The following is a 25,459-nucleotide window of genomic DNA, read 5'->3' on the forward strand; positions in this document are numbered from 1 at the left end:
TTAAGACTATAGAAAAGGCTTACTCTGCGAGGTTGGATAGAACACAGCTTCTAAAATGTACATCTGTGACCATTGGTGAAAGAGGGGAAAAAAAACTTTCCCACTTTCAGAACTAAAATTGCAGTCTGCCAAAGTCCTTTTTAAAATAATGCATAATCAAGTATACTCAGAAGTGATCGGTGGTGGGCTGCAATGATTAAGGTAAAGGTCCCCTCGCACATATGTGCTAGTTTTTTCTGACTCTAGGGGGCGGTGCTCATCTCCATTTTAAAACCGAAGAGCCAGCACTGTCCGAAGACGTCTCCGTGGTCATGTGGCCGGCATGACTAAATGCCAAAGGCGCACGGAAAGCTGTGACCTTCCCGCCAAAGGTGGTCCCCCTATTTTTTTACTTGCTTGTTTTACGTGCTTTCAAACTGCTAGGTTGGCAGAAGCTGAGACAAGTAATGGGAGCTCACTCCGTTACACGGTGCTAGGGATTCGAACCGCTGAACTGCCGACCTTTCTGATCGACAAGCTCAGCATCTTAGCTACTAAGCCACTGCATCCCTACGGCACGTCCTATAAGCGATTACTTTCACATAAATGCATATGGTTGCAATTTGATTCTCCGAACGTTTTTGTCATAACTTAACCAATAGGTCAAGCTTGTTTTATTTTGGAAATAACTGAAACAACCAAGAATAACCAAACCCCAAGGTTTGTTCCAACAGAGCTCAGCATCAACGCCTCTAAACCTGGTCCTGATCCTTTGGTATCTCCAGTGAAAAAGAAGTCAGACAGCTGATACTGGAAAAACCATGCTGAAGATCTTGAAGAACAATTAAATAGGAGTCATTAAAGGCAACCTTAAATGTTGGTTACGTTTGTCACATATTTTCGAAACCTTGCGTTTAAAAATGTCTATGGAGATTTGCCTTTAAAATCTCTTGTGGTTTAATGTTTTTTTCCCCCTCTGTAGTCCTTTCTTACTTAAGAGATAGTCCGCTATTTGTTTAGTAACCAGTCAAAGTTACAACAGCAGAAATAAAAGTGACTTACGACCATGTTTCACACTTAACGTCCATTGCAGCATCCCCATTGTCAAGTGATCAAAATTTGGGCACTTGGCAACCAGGGTTATATTTATGACAGAGGCAGCGTGCTGGAGTTAGGCGATCACATTTTGCCACCTTCGCTCAACCACCGTGTTGCTAACCCGACGACTGCGGCGATCTGCTTAATGATGGCGGCAAGGAAGGTCGCAAAGTGAAGAAAAGCTCGCTGAACCGCTGTTTTGCTTAGCCACAACCTCGGGCCACCGTAGTGGTTAAGTCGAGGACTAACCTCCTCCGTTGGAAAGTTGCATTAAAAGAACTGCCATGGTAGAACATGAAACAAATCATTTTGTATAGTCCAGGGGTCGGCAACCTTAAACACTCAAAGACCCACAAAGGTCCTAACAGGAAGCCCCCCCCCCCCCCCAGTTCAATTCAGAAGCCACCCGGAAGTCCGCTTCCTCCACCATAGAGTCTCATCCTAGCACAGCATCCTTTTTCCTTTACCTGTCCCACCTAAAAGCCCTAACCCTATCAATTGTGGAGCCGACCAGCGACAGGGAGCCACAGCAGAGGGATGAAAAAGCCACATGCAGCTCCAGAGCCATATGCAGCTCAGAGTTGACCCCTGTCTTAGAGAGACCACATCTCATTCTTGTCCTAGTGTTTTCCACCTCCAATGTAGGTCACATCCCTGACCCTTGGTATAATCCTTCCCTTCCCTTTCCCGTGAAAAAAGAGCCAGATAAAGGCAAATGTGAAAACTTTTTAATAGGAAGCGGAGAAAGCGTACATCACAGCTTAATATTAATATTAATCAGGTATGGCAACCTGGAAGATCCCCCCAAAATTTAATGGAGTCCAAGGGAAGGAAGTTTTCAACAGTGGGGAGAAAAGTCACTGTTGACATAAATCCAGACTGGAGAAGGGAAATAAATACTTTTCCTTCTAGAAGAAAAAGCCAGACAGCCCTTGATGGGGAGACCAAAGATTAGATTCAGGGGAACCCCAAATTCATATCAAAAGGAGAAAGGAAAACCAGACTGGAAAATCCTTGCCTCCCCCCCAATGCCATTTGAATAAGAAATACAAGGCACCATCCTCTATTTGTTCCCAGCCTCAGTGCGCTGGTCAGGATTTCAAGCAAACTTAGCAACAGCCCGATCGGTCCCCAGAGCCTTGTGGTCCCGGGCGGACGGATGTCCCAGCCGAAAGAACCGCTGGCTGTTTAGAGCCGATCCTGATCCCGTTTCCCTGGAAGGGGAGAAGAAAAGGGATTTAGACATGGAAACATCGAAAACAAAGGTGTCCTGACCACCTAAAGCTTATACTCTACACCAGGGGCGTCTGACTGGATTTCGTCAAGGGCCAGATCAGCGAGCCAAGGTGGCACAGTGGTTAGAGGGCAGTACTGCAGGCTACTTCAGCTGACTCTGGCAGTCAGCTGCAGTTTGGCAGTTCGAATCTCCCAAGGCTCAGGGTTGACTCAGCCTTCCTTCCTTCCCAGGTGGGTAAAATGAGGACCCAGATTGTTGGGGGACAATAGGCTGACTCTGTAAACCGCTTAGGCAGGGCTGTAAAAGCACTATGAAGTGCAAGGGGTGGTGGTGAAATGCTACTGGTTCGTGCCAGTTCACCTGAAACAGTAGTAAAAAAAAAATGCTACTGGTTCGCAGATCCGGTAGTAAAAAAATACTACAAAAAAAAGGTACAAAGAAAAGTTCCAACAATCGCATGTCGCACAGCTGATCTTTGGAACTTTAAAAAAAAAATGTTTTAAACATGTTTTTTGCTACAGGTTCTCCCCAAACGGGGTGGTGGTTCGTTTTTGCACAGGGTTGTGGGGGCGCGGAGAAAGAAAGAATGAAAGGGAGAAAGAAAGAAAGAAAGAAAGAAAGAAAGAAAGAAAGAAAGAAAGAAGAAAGAAGGAAAAAAAGAAGGGAGAAAGAAAGAAGGGAGACAGAATGAAAGAAACAAGGGAGAAAGAAGGAAAGAAAAAAGGGAGAAAGAAACAAGGGAGAAAGAAAGAAAGAAAGAAAGAAAGAAAGGGAGAAAGGGAGAAAGAAAGGAGAAAGAAAGAAAAAAGGGAGAAAGAAGGAAAGAAGGGAGAAAGAAGGAAAGAAAAAAAGGGAGAAAGAAAAAATGGAGAAAGAAAGGAGAAAGAAAGAGAAAGAAAGGAAGGGAAGGAAGAAAATGGAGAGGAAGGAAGGACTACAAGCCTGGCACTGGATGCAGCTTGAGAGGATAATCCAGGGCTGGAAGGGTCCTGGAGGTCATCTAGTCCAACCCTGCTCCAGCAGGACATTGTTAAAGTGAGTTTCTGTCTTTTGATCCTCGAGTTATGTGACTACATAGCCACATCCACCCAGTCACATGACCCCACCAAGCCATGCCTATCAAGCCACACCCACAGAAGTGGTAGTAAAAAAATAGATTTCACCACTGATGAAGCGGTATCTAAAGTGCTATTGCTATTTTAATTCTCCACCGTGGACTAGTGGGGAGGGGGATTATGGTTAGAGCTGGTGGGGGAGACACGATGGATGCCTCCTGAAGCACTTTATTGGCCAAAAACAGGCTGCATGGAGGCCTCTGGGAGGGAACTTCTGGAGGCAAGTTGTTCCACTGATCAATTGTTCTACCTGTCAGGAAATTTTTTTCCCCTTAGTTCTAAGTTGCTTCTCTTCCCTGATGAATTCTAATAAGGCGGCTCCGTCCCATGACGGAATTCCTGGCTACGGGTTTGGCCGCGACCCCGAGAGGCTTCCGTCCAGCTCACCTCATTGGAAATGTCAAGTTCACCCTGCTGGATCTTTCTGTAGATGGCTTTGGCTGTGTTGAGAAAGGCCTGGGAACGGCAAATGGGAAAAAAAAGAAGAAAAAATTCAAGATCAGGGTAAAATCTGCTAGAAAATAGACTCCAATTCATCTCTCATCAGAAGAGGTATTTGAAACTTAAGAAAGAGACCACAAGGTATTCCACATCCTCCACCATCTGGCTGACGGGTTCAGAAGAAGTTATGCTGGGATTTCCGACCACAGAGTTTCCAACATTTTTTTTATTGTCACTGTTCTGACCGAGGCCTCCCAAGAGCATGAAGCAAACTCCTTGTCCTGATCAAACCCTCCCCCCCTTTTATTAATTGACTGTGAATTCTGCTCATTCACATCCAGCAAAGTCTTTCAAGGGAGGATTTACGGTCACAGACCTTATCTGGCTTGGAGAGCTGACAGGCTGATATCTGCAGAACTTGGCAAGGAGTCTCGGAGAGTCACGAACCAATGAAGCGAACTAATTGCCTCCTGCAAACTCCACTCCCCTTTCGCTCCTCTTTTATTTCTTCTGGGAGGGGCCATTCATCGTCCACCTGTGGCCTTACTCCCGTCGACCCCTGTTTTTTAGCTGTTCCCTTCGCCTGGCAACTCTGTGCATGCGCACACTGAGAAGAGGCTCCAGCTGTTCTTCTGCCTCACTGATGTCTGACTCTGAAGGCAGATGATCACTGGCATAGGGCTCTGGCCCCCCTCTCTGCCTCTGACACAGAGCCCTCATCAGAACCTTCCCCAGACTCCAGGCCTGGCCCATCTTCCTCCCCAACCTCCTCACTGTCCGAATCTGCTACCAGCTCCGCAGGCCCCTGACGAGCCACAACGCTCACCTCTTCCACGTTGGCTGCTGTCTTTGCCGATGTCTCCATGAAAACCATGCCATGTTCCCGGGCGAAAGCCTCCCCTTCTTCTTTCTGTACAACCCGCCGATGCTCCATGTCACTACAGGGAAAGAGGCAAACACAACGGTCAAGAGAGGATAAGAGCATGAAAAGCTTCAAAGAAAGAATGACCATCGTCTTCGTTAAATGACCCCATAATCCCTTGCAGGGTGGAGTCTGGGCAACTGAACAGAGCAAGCACAGTGTTTACTGGCCGAATGCCCTTCTTGTCACCAATGCGGAGTTTTGTTCAGAGAATATATATTCTCATTGTGCCCAGAAAGAGAATTATCTGCTTCTGCTTAGGATCAAACTAAGAAACAATGATGATGCAGATAAACCCCCATCTGAAAGTCAGTTAATTCAGCCGCCTGGCCTCAACCCTCTTTGATGGACCTCTGAAGGAAACACGCTCATGTACAAAAAAAAATGGTTATAGGTAGCCCTCCACTTACTGTACGATCACAATTGAGACCCAAATGTAAGTCGCAAAGCCAGACAGTTGTTATGTGAGTTTTGCAAATCGCCACAGTTCTTAAATTACAGTAGTGCAGTGACGTGCAGTGAGGTTTATGGCTGGTGAGGCAAAAAGAAATAAAGCGGCTTTTGGCCGCCCTGCAGCTATGTCCGACATAGAGGCGGTTGGAAATAGTGCCGGGGTGGCAAAAGCCGCTTTCAAGAAAGCGGGCAAAAGCTGTAGAGGGCTCTTTTTTAGAGACTTTTTTAAACAGTTAAGCACTAAGCAGAGTCAGCCACTGTGACTCTGGCAGCAACTACCTCAGCCTTTTTCCTTTTACATACTTTTTCTTTTCATGATGACTCTGCGTGGCACGACAAAACTGCGCTCGACTAAAGCGCGCCCAATTAAACTGCGTCGCTGACGTCATCAACCGGGCGACAACAGCGAGAGCGGAGAAAGAAGGGTGCTTTAAATAGCGCTTTGAAAGCAAGCCGATTCAACTTAAGGTAAGGGATAGGTTTAGGGTTAGCTTTAGGGTTAGGTTTAGGGTTAGGTTAAGGGTTAGGTTTAGGGTTAGGTTAAGGGTTAGGGTTAGGGTTAGGTTAAGGGTTAGGGTTAGGATTAGGTTTAGGGTTAGGTTAAGGGTTAGGATTAGGTTTAGGGTTAGGTTAAGGGTTAGGTTTAGGGTTAGGTTAAGGGTTAGGTTTAGGATTAGGTTTAGGGGGGTTAGTTTTAGGTTTAGGGGTTAATTTTAGGTTTAGTGTTTACAGTGTGCTTCTGTCTCCGCGCTGTTGTCGCCCTGTGATGACGTCAGCTACGCGGTTTCGTCGAGCGCGCTTTAGTCGAACGCGGTTTTGTGGTGGAACCAGGCTCTGCCTCCCCTGACTGCACATCACTGCAGTAGTGATATGGCTGTTAAGTGAATCGGTCTTCCCCCCACTGACTTTGCAGAAGGTCGCAAAAGGTCACATGACCCAGGGAAAAGGCAACCATCGTTAATACATAGAATACAGAGAATACAGAGAATAATGCAGAGAAGAGCAATGGGAAGACTAGGGGACTAGAGGATAAAACAAGGGTTTGTTTTAGTTATCAACAGTTATCAGCTGCCTGGATAATGTTTAATGATTGTATGTATGTATGTATGTATGTATGTATGTATGTATGTATGTATTGTGTCAAAACCCCTGGTATGCCCAAATATGGGAGGAAGCATACTGCTTCCTTTCTCTGTCTATCGGCTCATCACAAGAGACCATCATGACAGAAAGCAATTATTTTTTACTGTTGCCTTTGTTACATTTGTGTTTCATTTGTGCTGATAAATAAATAAAGGGAGACTAGTATAGATCTATTTCAAGCTATTTAGCTCTCATCTATTTAGATTCCCAGTAAGGGTATGGCTAGCTGATGAGAGCTAAATAGCTTGAAATAGATCTATACTAGTCTCCCTTTATTTATTTCGTGACCCGACAAATGCGCGAACGACAAAAGCGCGCCGACAAAACCGCGGCGCTAAAACCGTGATGTCAAAAGCGCGCCGACAACAGCGCACCAACAAAAGCGCGCCAACAGAAGCGCGATTTAAGTTAAGGTAAGGTTTAGGTTTAGGGTTAGGTTTAGGGTTAAATTTAGGGTTAGGGTTACAGCGCGCTTCTGTCGGCGCGCCGTTTTCAGCACGCTTCAGCGCTCATTCGTCGGCGCGGTTTTGTCGGCGTGGTTTTGTCATCACGGTTTAGTCAGGCGCGCTTTTGTCGTTAGCGCATTTGTGGTAGAACCATTTATTTATCAGCACAAATGCAACACACACACACACAAAAACACATATTTATACGTGTGTTGTACCAGTAAAAGTAAATTGGACATAAGCCTTAATTTGTGAGTTGGTGGGGGGGAAAGGGGAAGGAATGCTTAGATATTTTACTAACTGACTTTGTTTTAGAATATGTTATAAAGGTGTAAAGTCATTGGAGGTTTATTGAGATTGCGAATGTATGCCAGTAGGTGGTTGTGTCTTTAAATACAAATTATTTTAGATAAAAGCATGTTTAAATAATTGTAACCAAATGAGATTTGTGGTACAGTGATAGTAAAATACATTAAATTTTAAAATGTACAATTCAATTTGAATGAAGTATATGTAATGATTGTGGAATAAACGCACGTATTTGTAACGTATTTGTAACCAATCAACACGCTTTCTACAAGATGTAACGAAACATGATTCTTTTTTTGTGTTTTTGTTTAATTAAAACAATAAAACTTAAAAAAAAAAACAGTTATCAGCTGCCTTTGGAGTTGGAGATCAGTGGGCAGAAGAACAGTTGGAGCCTGTTCCTGATGTGCCAGGAGAAGGGAACAGCTAAGGAATAAGGGCTGGCTCGGGGAGTAAAGACACAGGCGGATGGTGAATGGCTCCCCCCAGAAGCAAGAGGAGCGAAAGGGGAGTGGAGTTTGCAGGACACAATTGGTTTGTTTCATTAATGTGAAGATCTGTTCGTGACTCTCAAAGACTCCTTGCCAATTTTTTTTTTTTTGTACAGCATTTGCAAAGATATCGGCCTGGCAGCTCTCCAAGCGTGATAAGGTCTGTGGTTGTCAATTCACCCTTGAAAGACTGTTTGCTGGGACTTTGCTAGATGTGAATGAGAGGAATTCACATTAGCTTAATAAAAAGGGGTTTTGTCAGGAGAAGGAGTCTGCTTCATATAACTGTCTCTTAATTGCCTTGGGACTTTCTGTTCTGGCCCAGCCTTAGCAGAAGCAAGAAACAGACTCCTGGTCATGAAAAACCCCTCTTAATTGACCTCTTGTGAATCAATTGCATTCATCCACCGAAATGACCAGGCAATAGTCCTTCAAGGAGTCAACTGCAGTAACACACCTTATCAGTTCCTTGTGATAATTGAAAGGCCGTGAGCTCCCAGCCAAAAGGCTGCAAATTAAGTTCTAGCAAGCGATCTCTGTGGCACGAAACATGATGACCCAAATCTTCAGAAATATGAACTGTTGTCTCCTACGACCACCACTCCCCTTTCCTTCTATTTATTCCCCAGCCAGGGAGGGGCCATTCGGCATCCATGTGTGCTTTGCTTCCCAAGTCAACTCCTTGTCCTCCATCTGTGCATACATGCATCTGGATCAGGCCCAGCTGTTCTTCCTCCTCGCTCATATCAGCTTCCAAAGGCAGCTGCCTATCCGTTGGCTGGGAAATGTTGGATGGCCTTCGCTCTATCTCTGCATCGGACCCAGAGCATCCAGAAGAGCCTTCCCCAGACTCCAGAGCTGGCCCAGGTTCCTCCCCAACCTCTTCATCATCCTCGTCTGCTGTGAGCTGCCACAACACTTTCAGCCCGAAAGGACTTCTGGGCAGAAAATTGACATGCAGAGATCAAAGAGCAACATGAGAACAGAAAAACCACCTGATCCCCGAAGTGATCAGATGCTTGTAGGAAGCTGTTGCCCTTCCCGCTGCAAATCCCCTACGCCCTACTGGCATTGATGATGTTACATAGTTTGGTAATGAAACGTCTGCAAGAAAACGGCCCCAAGGATCTTCCTAAGAGAAGTGACAAATACTGCTGTATAAAATAGAAAGTGCAGATTCAAATGCCCAAAGGAGGCTGCTCCTAGACAATCTATCTTCCTGCTACATCTGTTTCCAAAATTGTGGGTTCCCCTTTTGCAGTGGCAGCCAGGGTAGATTTGATTTAAATCAAGTCGATTTAAATCACTAGGAAAAAAGCCTTGATTTCAGTCAACTTGTTTGAAATCATAATTTTTAAAAGAGCAACTGTCTGTTCTGACCTAGGCTTCCTCAAAAAGCACAAGGCAGAATCCTGATCCCGACAAAACCCCTTTTATTAAATGAATGTGAATTCCTCGCATTCACATTCAGCCAAGGCCTGGCAAACAGTCTTTCAAAGGAATATTTATGACTACAGACCTCATCTATCTTGGAAAGCTGCCATGTAAATATTTTCCAAATGAGGTGCTGCGTAAGGAAAGACTGGGCACAGAGTCTCTGAGATTCACGGACAGATCTTCACACTCCTGAAATGAATCTAACGACCGACCAACAGAACTGTTTCCTGCAAAAGCCCCCTCCCCTTTCGCTCCTCTTTTATGTCCTATGGGAGGGGCCAATCACCTTCCACCTGTGACTTTACTCCCAAGTCTACCCTGGTTTCTGAGTTGTTCTTTTCTTCTGGCAGCTCTGCGCATGCGCACACTGGGAACAGGCTCCAGCTGTTCTTCTTCCTCACTGTTGTCTAGCTCTGTAGGCAATTGATCACTGTCAGACGGCCTCTGCCCCATCTCTGCCTCCTACGCAGATCCCTCGCCTGAGTGTTCTCCAGTCTCCAGGACTGGCCCATGCTCCTCCCCAACATCCTCACTGTCCTACTCTGCTGCCAGCTCAGCTGACTGCTGGCAGGCCACAACACTGTCGTCTCTGATCCCGCAGCAGCTCCTCCTCTGATCCGCTGTTGACTCAACCGACAGTCCCAATATTGCAGAATATACAGCCTCATGCTACCTAACTAAGCTCCATTTAATCAACCGAGTAAACCAAATTACCAATGCGCCTTAAATAGAAAAGTATCTTTAGGTAGATGTTCCCTCCAAAAGCATTTTTTAAAAATAAATTTGATAAAAATCATTTTAAAAAATTCCAATTTAAATTTTAATAAAGTCCGATTTATTTATTTTTTAAAAAACTGATTTTTTTCTTTAATTGAAAGAAAAAATCATTGATTTTTATCCCCCTTGGTTGCAAGCCATGAAAAGATAGCTTTGGTCGAAGGAACCGTAGACAGTCAGGCATGCATTGATTCGTAGGCTTTTGGTGGGTGGGTGGGCAGGAAGGAAGAAAAAACCAGAAGCCATCCTTACCTTTTATTGCCAATCAGCATAATCACCATGTGGGGACTAGAATGCTGCCGTGCATCTTCTAGCCAGGCATACAAATGGTTGAAAGTTTCCCGCCTGCAAAGAGTAAAGGTGGAAAAAAAATGCAAAAGTCAAATTGAAGGTGAGAATGGTCAAAGCTGAGAAGGTTAGCTTCATGGAGAAACATCCTCTCCAGCTTTCTTTCTCCCCAGACTCTGCACTGGAGGAACACAGGGGATTGGAGAGGAGTATAGCAATAGCAATAGCAGTTAGACTTATATACCGCTTCATAGGGCTTTCAGCCCTCTCTAAGCGGTTTACAGAGTCAGCATATCACCCCCACAGTCTGGGTCCTCATTTCACCCACCTCGGAAGGATGGAAGGCTGAGTCAACCATGAGCCGGTGAGATTAGAACCGCTGAACTGCAGATAACCGTCAGCTGAAGTGGCCTGCAGTACTGCACCCTAACCACTGCGCCACCTCGGCTCTTTTCACTTCCATTGTCACTTGGCATCCGGAGCAGGGGTGAGTTCCGGCTGTTGCTACTGCCAGTTCGCTCAGGGATGCACTGCGTGCGCTTGAGAAACTGGGTATGTCCAGTTTAATGAAAAGAGGGACCAGGGGAGACATGACAGCAGTCTTCCAATATCTCAGGGGCTGCCACAAAGAAGAGGGGGTCAAACTATTCTCCAAATCCCCTGAAGGCAGGACAAGAAGTAATGGATGGAAACGAATCAAGGAGAGAAGCAACTTAGAACTGAGGAGAAATTTCCTGACAGTGAGGACAATTAATCAGTGGAACAGAAGTTGCCTCCAGAAGTTGTGAATGCCCCAACACTGGAAGTCTTTAAGAAGATGTTGGATAGCCATTTGTCTGAAACGGTATTGTGTTTCCTGCCTAGGTAGGGGGTTGGACTAGAAGACCTCCAAGGTCCCTTCCAACTCTGCTATTGTATTGTATTGTATTGATGCCCAATATGTGCACATCCTCAGTACTTTTAAAAATGCTTCTGCACATGCGCAGAAGCAAAAAACAAGATGGCGCCGCTACTACCTACTCGGCCGAACCGGTCTGAGCCCACCTCTGATCCAGAGTCCCTGAGGGAAAAAGTCCCTCAGATAAAGGGCCTGAGACCCCAAGTCTGTTCAAACCCTTCCTTGTTCCCTTCCTTCCCACTTTTCAAAGCAATATCGAACAATTAAACAAGGTAAAAGCATTGGCCAAGGTGCCGGGCAGAAACCAAACAAATCACCACGTTTATAAAAAACATGTTGAGACTCTAGAAAAAGTGCAGAGAAGAGCAACAAGGATGATTAGGGGACTGGAGACTAAAACATATGAAGAACGGTTGCAGGAACTGGGCACAGCTAGTCTAGTGATGAGAAGGACCAGGGGAGACATGATAACAATGTTCCAATATTTGAGGGGCTGCTATAGAGAGGAGGAAACTCAAGCCATTTTCCAAGACACCTGAAGGCCAGACAAGGAATAATGGATGGAAACTGACCAAGGAGAGATTCAACCTAAAAATAAAGAAAAAATTTCTAACCGTGAGAACAATCAACCCACAGAACAGAAGTTGCCTTCGGAAGTTTCGGAAGCTTCATCACTTGAGACTTTCAAGAAGAGATTGGATTGCCATTTGTCAGAAATGGTGTAGGGTTTCCTGCTTGAGCGGGGGTTTGGACTAGAAGACCTATAAGGTCCCATCCAACTCAGTTAATCTAAGTGGGGCGCCTGTTGGCACGCTAAGCCACCCCTTTGGAGTTTTTTTAAAACTTTTTTTAAAATTAAATTATAGAATATTATATAATACAAAAGTAAAAAAGAAGAGCAGTGAGGGGGGAGGGGCAAGGAAATTGAGGAAAGATAGGGAAAGAAAAAGAAGTATTGACTTCCGACTCTCCTTGTTACAGTAAAATAAGGCATTAACATCAAATCACGTAAGAATTAGGGTAGTTCACTGCTCTAACAGAAGGTAGTGTGAGAAAGATGCAGGAAACAGTAGTAAACAACGGTATGAGAATGGAGAATAGAGTAGAGTATAACAGAATAGAATAGATGGAAATAAGAATGGAATGGAGAGTAGAGTAGAGTATAACAGAATAGAATAGATGGAAAGAAGAATGGAATGGAGAGTAGAGTAGAGTAGAACAGAATAGAATAGATGGAAATAAGAATGGAGAGTAGAGTAGAGTAGAATAGAATAGAGTAGAACAGAATAGAATAGATGGAAAGAAGAATGGAATGGAGAGTAGAGTTGAGTAGAATAGAGTAGAACAGAATAGAAGAAGTGGAAATAAGAATGGAATGGAATGGAATGGAGAGTAGAGTAGAGTAGAGTAGAGTAGAGTAGAAGAGATGGAAAGAAGAATGGAATGGAGAGTAGAGTAGAGTAGAACAGAATAGATGGAAAGAAGAATGGAATGGAGAGTAGAACAGAATAGAATAGATGGAAAGAAGAATGGAATGGAGAGTAGAGTAGAGTAGAGTAGAACAGAATAGAATAGATGGAAAGAAAAATGGAATGGAGAGTAGAGTTGAGTAGAATGGAGTAGAACAGAATAGAAGAGATGGAAATAAGAATGGAATGGAGAGTAGAGTAGAGTAGAGTAGAACAGAACAGAACAGAAGGAAAGAAGAATGGAATGGAGAGTAGAGTAGAGTAGAACAGAATAGATGGAAAGAAGAATGGAATGTAGGGTAGAATAGAATAGAGTACAAGAGAACAGAACAGAAAATATGGAATGAAATGAGAATTGAATAGAATAGAATGGACTTGTGTCAGGGGCACCTGTGGTGGCCATGTACTCAGAACTTCCCAGAGGCCCTCCTTCCCTCATTATAACCTTCCTTCCTTCCCTCTTCTTTTCCCTTCCCTCTTCATTCTCCTTTCTTCTTCCTTCCTTTCCTCCTTTTTCCTTCATTGCTCTATCCAAATCATTCTGGCAGCTTAACTGGATGACCTGCAAGGACCTGCCAGACCATCAATGGTCATCCAAACCAAAACATTGGGAATCACTGGTGTTCTGCCTTGAGCGTTGTAGGCTTGCTTGGGGCATGCAGTTAACTTCACGCTTAGGAATCTCGTTCAGATCAAGTTTATTATCAGGCATTCTTAATAGCAAAACTTACAGTTCAGTGTTAAGATACTTCTGACTTTCCATAATCTGTCCCATCACCTCGTGTAAAAAGATGATGATTTCACTCCCATGTTGAGCGGAGATACAAACACTACAGTTCACAAAGGCATTTAAACTGACCGGCTATAAACTTTGCATGCAAGCACAATGCCCTAGTGGCCAATCAAAAACACAGATATGATCACATGTCATAGAACTACATTTCCCAAAAGGCAGTCTCTGCCTAAATTTCCCATGAGGTAGTTTCTTAAAGGAGATGGTTCTTAATTCCTACACTAGCTATATACTGCTGGGGCAGCACAACCGGGCTAAACAGTGAAATCCCGATCCACTTCTAGGTTGCGCGTTGTGGTTGGGCCTCACCTGGTGATGTCATAGACCAAGAGCGCCCCGGCTGTTCCTCGGTAATACGAGCGGGTGATCGAACGGAAGGATTCCTGGCCAGCCTTTGGAGCAAAAGAGAAGCACACAGAATTACGCATCAGGTGTTGTGGTCGGCCAGCAGAGCTGGAAGCAGATTTGGACAGTGTGGAGGTTGGGGAGGAAGATGGGCCAGTCCTGGAGTCTGGGGAAGGCTCGGACGAGAGCTCTGCATCAGAGGTAGAGAGGAGGCCAGGGCCATCTGGGAGTTTTGTGCTGCTTCCGGAGCCTCCAGAATCAGACATTAGCGAGGCAGATGAACAGGGGGAGCCTGTTCCCAGTGTGCACATGCGCAGAGACAACTCGGCAGTAAGGCTTGGAGATGAATGGCCCCCTCCCATAAGACATAAAGGAGGAGTAAAGGCATGGATGCCTTCGCAGGATGAAACTTTGTTCGTTCTGGTCGGTTTAGATTCTGAAGCTCTGTGTTGACTCTGTGCTCCATGTGGCCTTGACAAGCTAATTACCAATTAGGCAGGGTTTCAAGGGAGATAAAGGTGGGTGCTTATCAGCCTTATCCCGAAAGACTGTAACAAACTCTTGTTACAGTAACAGACTCTTTACAAACTATTTGTGACTCACTATGGGTGAGTCCTTCACAGCCTTTGGAATAAAAAGAGGGTTTGGGGGGGACTAAGCACGTGCTTTTTACTGTCTCAGGAAGCCTAGGTCAGAACAGGAGGGTCGCTGCAAATGCTCCTTGCTCCTTCGGGACAATCCAATCCCACTCAATCTGTCTCTTCCACACTCCCTACCACCCCCCTTCCCCAGAAAAGGCATCTGGGGTTGCTCACCGTATCCCAAATCTGCAGTTTGATCTTTTTGTTTTCAATGGTAATCATCCGTGCCCCGAACTCTACCCCTGGTGGGGAAATGGAAGAGGAATTAATTCAACGTGGAACTGGCCTTGTTACACTGTACCCCTTTCTTGGCATGATCCAGACTTTGATAAGGAAGAGGACGGCGGGAGTGAAGGGGTTGGGAATCTACAGCAGCGATGGTGAAGCTTTTCAGGACCAAGTACCCAAATCAGAACTCGCGTGCATGTGCATGCATGGGCACACGGCAGAGCATCAGAAACCTGAAGACCAACTGGCTGGCGCGTGTATGCCTGTTTTGTGGCCATTTTTCGGGCTGTTTTTACGGCGTTTTCCAGGCGATTTTCAGGCCATTTTCTGGGCGGTTTTAAGACTATTTCCAGGCCATTTTAGGCCGTTTTCTGTGTGCGCGCTTGAAACCAGAAGAGCAGCTGGTGAAGGTGCGCGTGCCCAAGAAGAGGACCCTACATGCCACCTCTGGCACGCGTGCCGTAGGTTCGACATCATGGATCTAGAACACTGATGGCGAACCTTTTTTAGCTTGCGTGCCAAAAGCGGGGAGAGTGCAGGGGGGGTCGTGCGCGGGAGTGCCACACCTATAATGCTTTGCACACACCCCAGCCCGCATGCGTACACGACCAGCACTCCCCCCCCCCCTTTTGGCATGCTTTTTTCTCCCTCCTCAGGCTCCAGAGCCTTTATAGGAGCCTGGGGAGGGCAAAAACTAGCCCCCCACCCCCGGGACGCCCTCCAGAGGCTTCAGCTTCTTCCCTGAAGCCTCCGGAGCATGAAAAACTGACCCTACGGGCAAACTGGAAGTTCGGGAACGGACTTCCGGTTTGCTCATAGGGCCAGTTTTAGCTCTCCGGAGGCTTCCCTGAAGGGTCCGGAGAGCAAAAAACGACCCTACGAACAAACCGGAACTCACTTTCAAGTTGCTTGTAGGGCTGGTTTTAGCCCTCTGGAGTGTTCAGGGAAGCCTCCTGAAGGCTCCGGAGAGCTAAAACCAGCCCTATGAGCAAACCGGGAGTCTGTTCCTGCGTGACCTGTCAAAACCGCGCTCGACTAAACCGCGCCCAATTGAACCGCGTCGCTGATGTCATCAACAGGGCGACAACAGCCAGCGCGGAGAAAGAAGGGCGCTTTAAATAGTGCTTTGAAAGCAAGCCGATTCAACTTAAGGTAAGGGTTAGCTTTAGGGTTAGGTTAAGTGTTAGGGTTAGGTTTAGGGTTAGGTTAAGGGTTAGGATTAGGTTAAGGGTTAGGTTTAGGGTTAGGTTAAGGGTTAGGTTTAGGATTAGGTTTAGGGGTTAATTTTAGGTTTAGGGTTTACAGCATGCTTCTGTCTCCGCGCTGTTCTTGCCCTGTTGATGACGTCAGCGACGTGGTTTAGTCGGACGCAGTTTAGTTGAGCACGGTTTTGTGGTGGAACCCTGTTCCTGAACTTCCGGTTTGCCCGTAGGTCCGGCAAAAAAATGGCTTCAAAAGTTCGAAATCAGCTGGCCAGCGTGCACCCTGACAAAGGTCTCCATGTTGCACCTGTGGCACGTGTGCCATAGGTTCGCCATTATAGATCTAGAGCAAGGCAGGAAGGAACAGAATGTGGAAGAGTTTGTGAAATGAAGAATTCAACAAGCAGAAGTACAAGAACAAAAGAAGAAATAACCACAGAGTCACGGACACCAGGTGTTGGGAAATTTAGATTTAAGCCCATCTCGAAAGTGGGAGAGCAGGCTACTTTTTTGAAGTTAAGACTCATTACCTAGTGCATCAGGGAAACAGAAGGTAAGGGAAAAGCATTGATGCTTTAGCATCTTGAATCAGCTGGTTTGAAATCACACCTAACTCTGTGCGCTCATTCAACCTACGTCCCTCTTTCATGATCCTGGCTTCTTTCTTTGCTATCACCTTTTCCCACATACCTGTGATGGCCAACCTACGGCACGCGTGCCCGAAGTGGCACGCGGAGCCATGCCGCCTGTCATGCGTGGCATTGCCCGTTCTTCTGGGATTCTGGCACTCATGCTCATGCGACGATCAGCTTTGTGGATGCAGCAGTGCCGGAAACTGGAAGAGCCTGTCTTCTGTTTTCCGAAGTGAGCACGCGTGCCGGCAAAGCTGATTGTAGCATGCATGCCAGTAATCGGTAGACTTGCTAGCCTGTGTGAAGCAGAAACCAGAAGCTCATTTTCCAGCGCATACATGCCCCCTGGGCAGCTCTTCTTCTGGGTCGCAGCCCAGACGAGTGGCCGATCTCCCTTTTCGGCGCTCGGTGCCGAAACGGTTCGCCATCATTGCCATATACTGTAGAAGAAATTCCTCGCTGGTTAGGGAATTCCGAAAGTTCAAATCCACCTATCTTAAAAGTTGCTGAGTTTGAAAAACACGGTTTTAAACAAACATCTGAGTGACAACAGTTTCAAACTGGATGTTCAAACTCGTAAACGAACCATTACAAATGGTTCCCGTTTACCCCCCCCCCCCCGAATGCCGGATGCCCAAATGACCCTGTTGGGAGTAACTGCGCCCAGTTTAAGAACCGCTGCTACAGACTCTACTAATCCAGAAATCAATGAGTAACTCTTGTGTGTAATACATCGCAAAATGTTGATGTTGTGAATTGATTTTGAAGGGCGGGATAAGCAGATGTTACATCAGTTCTTATCTATCCTATTCTGGTTTCATTAAAAAAGAACCTGAGCTGTTATCTATCTTGGAGATTTTATGTATGTATGTATGTATGTCTGTATGTATGTATGTATGTATGTATGTATATGTGAGTCGGTATGGTGTAGTAGTTAAAGCAGTATTTCTCAACTTTCTGGACTTCAGCTCCCAGAATTCCACAGCCACCAATGCTAGCCTGGGAATACTGGGAGTTGAAGTCCATACAACATAAAAGCTGCATAGGTTGAGAAACACTGGCTTAAAAGTACCAAGGTATAAACTGGGGGATCGTGAGTTTTAGTCTCGCTCTAGTCACACCCTAGGGCCGGTCACTTTCTCTCAGCCCTAGAAAGGCCAAGGCACTATTGACATCTAGCTAAGCACAATTCCAACAATTATGATTCCCCAAGACTCACAGAGCCATCTGGCTTTGATTCTCACCAATTGTCAAATCATGAACAGCCATAAACCGTTTATCTGTGAACTGTAGCAAGAGGCATGATTTCCCGACACCTTAAAAAAAAAAAGATAAAATATTATTGTAAACTCTTCTGGCTAAAAAAAGAGATTTGTGTCTAACCGAGGCACTCTAGGGAACAATTTACTGATGCATTTATACTTACCAGTGCAAACTATACCTGTTTATCTTTATAATCCCTCGGTGTTTAATAAACCACATTTCCCCGAGATATAGGACAATTAGAAGTGTATTAGAAAGCTCTCCATTTACTGAATGCAGACTCTGAAATTCTGTTTTTGCTGTCTTTCTGCATATTAGATATTTGGACTCTTGTGTGGTAAAACCTTCTAAGCAATCTTCTGTTTTGAAGTGAGTCATAAAGAATCCCTCTTGTGCAGAAATACAATACAATACAATAGCAGAGTGGGAAGGGACCTTGGAGGTCTTCTAGTCCAACCCCCTGCCTAGGCAGGAAACCCTATACTGTTTCAGACAAATGGCTATCCAACATCTTCTTAAAGACTTCCAGTGTTGAGGAATTCACAACTTCTGGAGGCAATTTCTGTTCCACTGATTAATTGTTCTCACTGTCAGGAAATTTCTCCTCAGTTCTAAGTTGCTTCTCTCCTTGATTAGTTTCCACCTATTGCTTCTTGTTCTGCCCTCAGGTGCCTTGGAGAATAGTATGACTCCCTCTTCTTTGTGGAAACCCCTGAGATATTGGAACATTGCTATCATGTCTCCCCTATTCCTTCTTATCATTAAACTAGACATACCCAGTTCCTGCAACTGTTCTTCATATCTTTTTAACATCTTTGTTGCTCTTCTCTGCACTCTTAAAAATGAATATGTTGACAATGAAAATAAAAGATAAAGAGGAATCAGAGTACTTCTAGACATGGGGAAGATTTTATGATTGTCTAGAGAAAGGAAACTAGAAAAGAAAGTAGGGAGAAGAAATAGAATCCAGACGGTTAAATGGAAAAAGGGGGGAAGAAGGGGAAAACAGAAAAGAAAATATTAAATATATAAGTATATATACAAGAGAGAGACACAAGGGGGGGGAATATAGTTAGGATAGATTATCGAAGGTAAGGGACTAAGAAATGATATTAAATTATACTTGGGTTTGTGGAAATGCCATCCCAAGGAACATAAACTGAGACCTGAAAGAGACACCTACATTAATAGAAAACAAAGGGAGAGAGGAGGAGAGAATGAAAGGAAGACAGGGGAAAGAAGAAAGAGGTAAGGAGAGGATAGCAATAGCAATAGCAGTTAGACTTATATACCGCTTCATAGGGCTTTCAGCCCTCTCTAAGCGGTTTACGGAGTCAGCATATTGCCCCCAACAATCCGGGTCCTCATTTTACCCACCTCGGAAGGATGGAAGGCTGAGTCAACCCTGAGCTGGTGAGATTTGAACAGTCGAACTGCCGAACTAGCAGTCAGCTGAAGTAGCCTGCAGTACTGCACTCTAACCACTGCGCCACCTCGGCTCATTAGGAGGAGGATGGAATGGAGAGAAAGAGAAGGAGAGGGTAGGGAGGGAAAGAGGAAGAGTAGGAGAAAGGTAAGGGAAGAAGGAAGGGAAAGGAGAAGAGGAAAGAAGAAAGTAGAGAAGGGAGGGAGAAAAGAAAGGGAAAATAAGGTGGTGTTACAACAGGAGGAAGGGATGGTAAATAAAGCAATACAAACTGTGTATTATAACCTATTAAATGAAAGAATAAATGCATAAGAATGATAAATGTAAAGAAAAATAACCATTATGTTAATGTATACTTAAAATGGTATGTAAGAGAATAAAATATTTTCTGGGGGGAAAAAAAGAATCTCTCTGTTGTGGCCCGCCAGCAGCCATCGGAGTTGGCAGCAGAATCGCACAGTGAGGAATTGCCTGAATTTGGACTAGAAGACCTCCAAAGTCCCTTCCAATTCTTCTGTTCTGTAGGAGTTCATGTTTAGGAGCCTGGCTAACCCCATCTCAATCCCCCACCTTACTAACAATTCTTGATCTTTACCGAGAAACAAAGGTTTTCACATTGTGTTTGAAAAGCGGCTAGAATAACAATAGCACTTAAGACTAAGCAGTTTGCAGAGTCAGCCTGTGTTCCAGTATTTAAGGGGCGTCACAAAGATGTGGGGAGGAAAACTATTGTCCAAAGCACCAGAAGGCAAGATGAGAAGCAGTGGATGGAAACCAATCAAGGAGAGAAGCAAACTACAACGACGACGGCCTTTCCTAACGGTGAGAACAATGAACCAGGCTTGCCTTCAGAAGTTGTGGGTACCCCATCACTGAAGGCTTTTGAGAAGAGATTGGACTGCCATTCGTCTGAAATGGTATAGATCAGCGGTCACCAACTGGTGGTCCGTGAGAAAATTTTGGTGGTCTGTAGAAAAATTATTTGCGTTTGTTATCTTGCACTAAATACTATTTCTCTTTTTTTTAAATAATCATATTAGTGGTCTGCGGGATTTAAAATTATCAATTTAGTGGTCCCTGAGATCCAAAAGAATAGAATAGAATAGAATAGTATAAATTCTTTATTGGCCAAGTGTGATTGGACACACAAGGAATTTGTCTTTGTACATAAGATACATTCATTGAGAATAAGATACACTTTGTGATAGTCAAGGTTACTAATAAGCAATCAAATTAAAATAACATAAAATTGAAAGATACAGGCAACATGGTTATAGTCCTAAGTGGGAAGAGAGATACTAGGAAGGAAGAGAAGAATAGGAATAGAATAGAATTCTTTATTGGCCAAGTGTGATTGGACACACAAGGAATTTGTCTTTGGTGAATAAGCTCTCAGTGTACATAAAGAAAAATGAAATAGAATACATTCATCAAGAATCATAAGATGGAACACTTAGTGATAGTCATAGGTTACTAATAAGTAATCAAATCATACTAGGAAACAAATAAAACAATATAAATTGTAAAGGTACAAGCAACATGGCTATTGTCATATGTGGGAAGAGATAGGCATTAGGAAGGATGAGAAGAATAGTAATAGATCCTTGGTATAGATCACAGGCTGGCCACCCCCAGCCCCAGTTGAGTGAAGGGAAAAAAAAAGTTGTGATACGTCATGTGATGACAATATGACGCTGCGAGTTTGACACCCCTGGTACAGACCCTCCTGGTTGAGCAGGGGTTCGGGCTAGATCAGGGTCTCCAACGGGCATGTCAGAAACTAGGCTGTGTAAACAAGCAAAGCCCCATCCATGGGTTGCAGGCAGTACAAAAAAACCACGGCCTTTTGGGTCTGTGGAAAAACCACTGTCCATGGAACCGGGCCCTTGGTGCCCAAAATGTTGGGGACCACTGGACTAGATGACCTCCAAGATCCCTTCCAACTTATTATGCTGTGCTACACTATATGCTATGCAAGAGGAGCACAATATGCATCCATTTATTTATTTATATTTGTTCTGCATGAATGAAAATGTATGTATGTATGTATGTATGTATGTATGTATGTATGTATGTATGTATATAGATAGATAGATATAACAGCAGATGTTATATGTTATATGATCCTGCCTTTCCGTTTCTAACATAGCACCTTAATCACAAATTAGCTGGAAAATGGTAAGTAGGGATATATATAGATGTAGATAGGTAGATAGATAGGTAGGTAGGTAGGTAGGTAGGGAGAGAGAGAGAGAGACAGATGGAGAGGGAGGGAGTATATTGTGTCTGTGTGTGTGGATAAGTAGATGGTAGATAGAAGGGAAAAGAAAAGGGAGGACGAAAGGAAAGAAGGAAGGAGAAGAAAAGGAAAAAAGGGAAGGATGGAACTAAGAGAAAGAAAGGAAAAGGTAGGTAGGTAGGTAGGTAGGTGGGTAGATAGATAGATAGATATAACAGCAGATGGGGATCACCGCAGATGGGGAGTGCAGCCAAGAAATTAAAGGACGCTTGCTCCTGGGGAGGAAAGCTATGACAAATCTAGACAGCACAGTAAAAAACAGAGACATCACCCCGCCAACAAAAGTGTGTATAATCATGGCTATGGTTTTCCCAGTTTCAATGGATGGCTGTGAAAGTTGGACCATAAGAAAGGCTGAGAGCCAAAGAATTGAGGCCTTTGAACCTTGGTGCTGGAGAAGACTCCTGCAAGTCCTTTGGACTGCCAGGCGATCAAACTGGTCAGTCCTAGAGGAGATCAACCATGACGGCTCTTTAGAAGGCCAGATCCTGAAGATGAAACTCAAATACTTTGGCCACCTAATGAGAAGGAAGGACTCACTGGAGAAGAGCCTCATGCTGGGAAAGATTGAGGTCCAAAAAAGAAGGGGACGATGGAATGTGGTGGCTGAATGGAGTCACTGAAGCAGTAGGTGTGAGCTTAAATGGACTCTAGAGGATGGTAGAGGACAGGAAGGCCTGAAGAAATGCTGTCCATGGGGTCGCGATGGGTCGGACATGGCTTCGCAACTAACAAGAATATACACACACACTAGCTGAAAACCCGGTGTTCAACTATTCTCTTATTGGGGTATTAAAATGTCCGGGCCAAATTTAATTTCTAATATTGGATTTTTTTCCCCTTACCAGAGGGAGCCCCCTTGTGTAGTACTGTGAAGCCATTACCATGGCAACTCCATTGCACTGTACAGAAGAAGCCATGTTAGAGTGGTATAGTAGAAGCCATTTCAAGGCACAACAGGCTGCAACTTAACAGAACCCACACCCCAAGGGGTGTTAGGAGTGTCTTATCCCCAGTATTTCTTTCTAGGGAGTATGTCATGTGTGTGCCAAGTGTGTACATACAGAGAGAGAGAGAGAGAGCGATATATATATATATATATATATATATATATATATATATATATATGTATATATGTATATATGTATATATGTATATATGTATATATGTATATATGTATATATGTATATATGTATATATGTATATATGTATATATGTATATATGTATATATGTATATATGTATATATGTATATATGTATATATGTATATATGTATATATGTATATATGTATATATGTATATATGTATATATGTATATATGTATATATGTATATGTCTATATATGTCTATATATGTCTATATATGTCTATATATGTGTTGTTTGAATGTTTGAATGTTTATTTTATTTATAAGCCGCCCTTTTCCCCTGAAGGGGACTCAGGGCGGCTCACAACTCAGCCAAGGGAGAGGGATGCAGACAAAAATTAAAACGACACGCAACAATACATAATTTAAAACACACAAGAGTCATACCATTCGAGAAGGGGGTAGAAGCTTTTTAGCCCCAGGCCTGTCGGAATAGCCAGGTTTTAAGGGCTTTGCGGAAGGTCTGGAGGGTGGTGAGGGTTCGAATCTCCACGGGGAGTTCGTTCCAGAGGGTCAGAGCGGCCACAGAGAAGGCTCTCCTCCGGGTAGTCGCCAGTCGACACTGGCCGGCGGATGGAATTCGGAGGAGGCCTAATCTGTGGGATCTAATCGGTCTAGAGGAGGTAATTGGCAGCAGGCGGTCTCTCAAGTGTATTTAGTGTATTTCAATATGTATTTAGTGTTTAGTATTTATCAGCACAAATGCAACACACACACACACACATATATATACACATACATACGTACATACATACATATATACATACATACATACACACACACACATGCACACAAACACTTCCCTTTTTCTGTCTTTTGGCTCACCCTAAGAGCCATCCAAGCAGAAAGCCATTTTTTTTAGGTTGCCTTTGTTACATTTGAGTTGCATTTGTGTTATCAGCACACATGCAACATATGTGTGTGTGTTTGTGTGTGTGCATAAAGCTCTATGGCAGGGCTCTAAAAGGGTGTTTATATATTTAGTGACTTCTCTCTGTATTAATCATTAAAGTGGTAACTTTAAATGGTTCATTTCTTAATCTTTTAATAGACCTGCTATTGTGTCTCTTAGCCTAGAGATAAAATACTAAACTATAAACAGAAGAAAGGTTACATTTGTTTCAACCAGGTATAACTTTGCTGTGATTGTTTTATACTTGTAATCTTATCAGGAATCTTGGGAGATTTAAAAGCAGCGTTGGGAGAGGTACGTACTGTAAAAGGAATGACTGTATACAGGAAGTCCTCGACTTACGATAATTGAGCCCAAAATTTATAAGCAGGACAATTAAGTCAGTTTTGCACAATTTTGTGATCCTTCTTGACACAACTGTTAAGTAAATCACTGCAATGGTTACATTACTAACATGATTGTTAAGTAAATCTGGTTTCCCCATTGACCTTCTCTTGGCCAATTCTGAAATTTGATCACGTGACCATGGGAATGTTGCAAAGGTCATAAGCGTGAACAACTGAAGTGCCACTGTAACTTTGAAGTCACTACATGAATGGTTTTAAGTCTAAGATGACTTGCAGAACAGTTTTTCCTCAAATTTGGCTACTTTGTGTGAACTTCCAGAATGCAGTGGCCAAAATGGGAAACAATGTTCAGTCCACAACTTATGAGTTAAACCCAAGATTGTTGTTGCTAAGTGAGACATTTGTTCAGTCAACTTTGCTGCATTTAACGACCTTTTCTGCCATCATGTTTAAGTAAATTTAAGCCAAATTGTTGTTAGTCACATGCTCTTTGATTTAACGACCACAATCGGGCCCAAAATTTCTGCTGCTAAATGAATTTGTTAAGTGAATTTTGCCTGCATTTTACGATCTTTCCCGCCAACTGTTTTTCAGTGAATTACTGCAGTTGTTAACTCAGCCACACGGTCCTTGATTTACGACTGCAACCAAGTCTAAAATTTCCGTTGCATTTGTTCAGTGAGTTTTACCCCGTTTTACGACATTTTCTGCCACAGTTGTTAAGTGAATCATTGAAGTAGTGAAGGGGATGACCCAGTTGTTAAGTGAATCTGACTGCCCCATTGACTTCGGCTTGTCAGAAGGTTCCAAAGGGGGATCTGGGAACCTGCGGTCGCCATAAATACGGGTCAATTGCCAAACCTCTGAATTCTGATCCTGGGAACGTGGGGATGCTGCAAAGGCCGTCAAGTGTGAAAAACGGTCATAAGTCAGATTTTTCTCAGTGCCGTCTTAACTTCATGCCATTGTTGAACGGTCACTAAATGAAGTGTTGTAAACCGAGGACGACCTGTATGGTTAGATTAGACTACCTGTTATAGATTCAATGTCCATTTCTTCCCTCTGGGTCCAATCTTGGTTAACCTGGGGACTGAATGAGGCCAGATCCACAAAACCTGGGATTTAGAGATCAGCAAAACCTAACCTAGATTTAACCACGTTCTGATGCCAATGCAACCACGGTCCTGGCACGACCCTGGGGTGAGGAAGCAGCTTCACTGAACGCCGCCCCCAGTCTCGCCATCATCCCCCCACCCAAAGCGCCCCCCCCCAAGCCTTAGGACCCCCCCTCAGCCCCTCCCCTACCGGTGTCCCCGATGATAACGTATTTGAAAAGGTAGGCATAGGACATGGCGCCGAAGGCCCCGGAAGCCCGGCCCCAACCGCCGCTCTCATCCCCACTAGGACGCTCTGGTTTTCCTTTTCCGGTTTCCTTTGAATGAAAGCTAAAGGGATTTAAAAAAAAAACCCTTTGTCTAGTCGGCTTCGAAAGGCAGGCAGCGGCGCTCTAGGACCAAGCGGAAGTTCCAAATCCACGGCCTTCGCCCCCCTTCACAATGGAACCGTTGGCTTCGACGTCACATCCGCCGGCTTCCCGAAGGCGGCGCGGCGGCGGCCGCTCTAGCGTGTTTCCTTTGCCCCCTTTTTGCCGCCCGTCGAGGCATTGGAGCCGCTTCCAGGCTCGTCGCCTTAAACGGCGCCCGAAGGGAATTAAAAAGCTG

General features: G+C 44.3%; 1 protein-coding gene across 2 annotated transcripts; it reads right to left on the minus strand.

Annotated features, from left to right (window-relative positions):
* Nucleotides 1–1,794: 1,794 nt before the first annotated feature.
* RAB2B (RAB2B, member RAS oncogene family) lies at nt 1,795–25,186 on the minus strand. Of its 2 annotated transcripts, none has more exons than XM_032234615.1 (8): nt 25,044–25,186; nt 17,589–17,660; nt 14,457–14,524; nt 13,606–13,688; nt 10,101–10,193; nt 4,697–4,808; nt 3,817–3,885; nt 1,795–2,291 (listed from the first exon to the last, which is right to left on the minus strand). In XM_032234615.1, the coding sequence occupies exons 1-8, from the start codon at nt 25,087–25,089 to the stop codon at nt 2,187–2,189; spliced, it is 648 nt and encodes a 215-aa protein (XP_032090506.1). In that variant the 5' UTR covers nt 25,090–25,186; the 3' UTR covers nt 1,795–2,186. The 2 variants fall into 2 exon arrangements, with proteins under 2 accessions (XP_032090506.1, XP_032090507.1); XM_032234616.1 differs by lacking the exon at nt 25,044–25,186 and adding an exon at nt 24,770–24,950.
* Between the last annotated feature and the right edge of the window lie 273 nt (nt 25,187–25,459).

Source organism: Thamnophis elegans, chromosome Z (genome assembly GCF_009769535.1).
Source record: "Thamnophis elegans isolate rThaEle1 chromosome Z, rThaEle1.pri, whole genome shotgun sequence".
NCBI classification, from domain to species: domain Eukaryota; kingdom Metazoa; phylum Chordata; class Lepidosauria; order Squamata; family Colubridae; genus Thamnophis; species Thamnophis elegans.

Bases quoted from the DNA above. Each gene is read 5' to 3' on its own strand.
- RAB2B (XM_032234615.1), bottom strand. From the start codon at position 25,089: ATGTCCTATGCCTACCTTTTCAAATACGTTATCATCGGGGACACCG. The intron at 17,661-25,043 runs GTAGGGGAGGGG...TTTTTTTTTAAG, and splicing joins CGTTATCATCGGGGACACCG to GTGTCGGGAAATCATGCCTC. The intron at 4,809-10,100 runs GTAAGGATGGCT...CTTTCCCTGTAG, and splicing joins ATGCTGATTGGCAATAAAAG to TGACATGGAGCATCGGCGGG.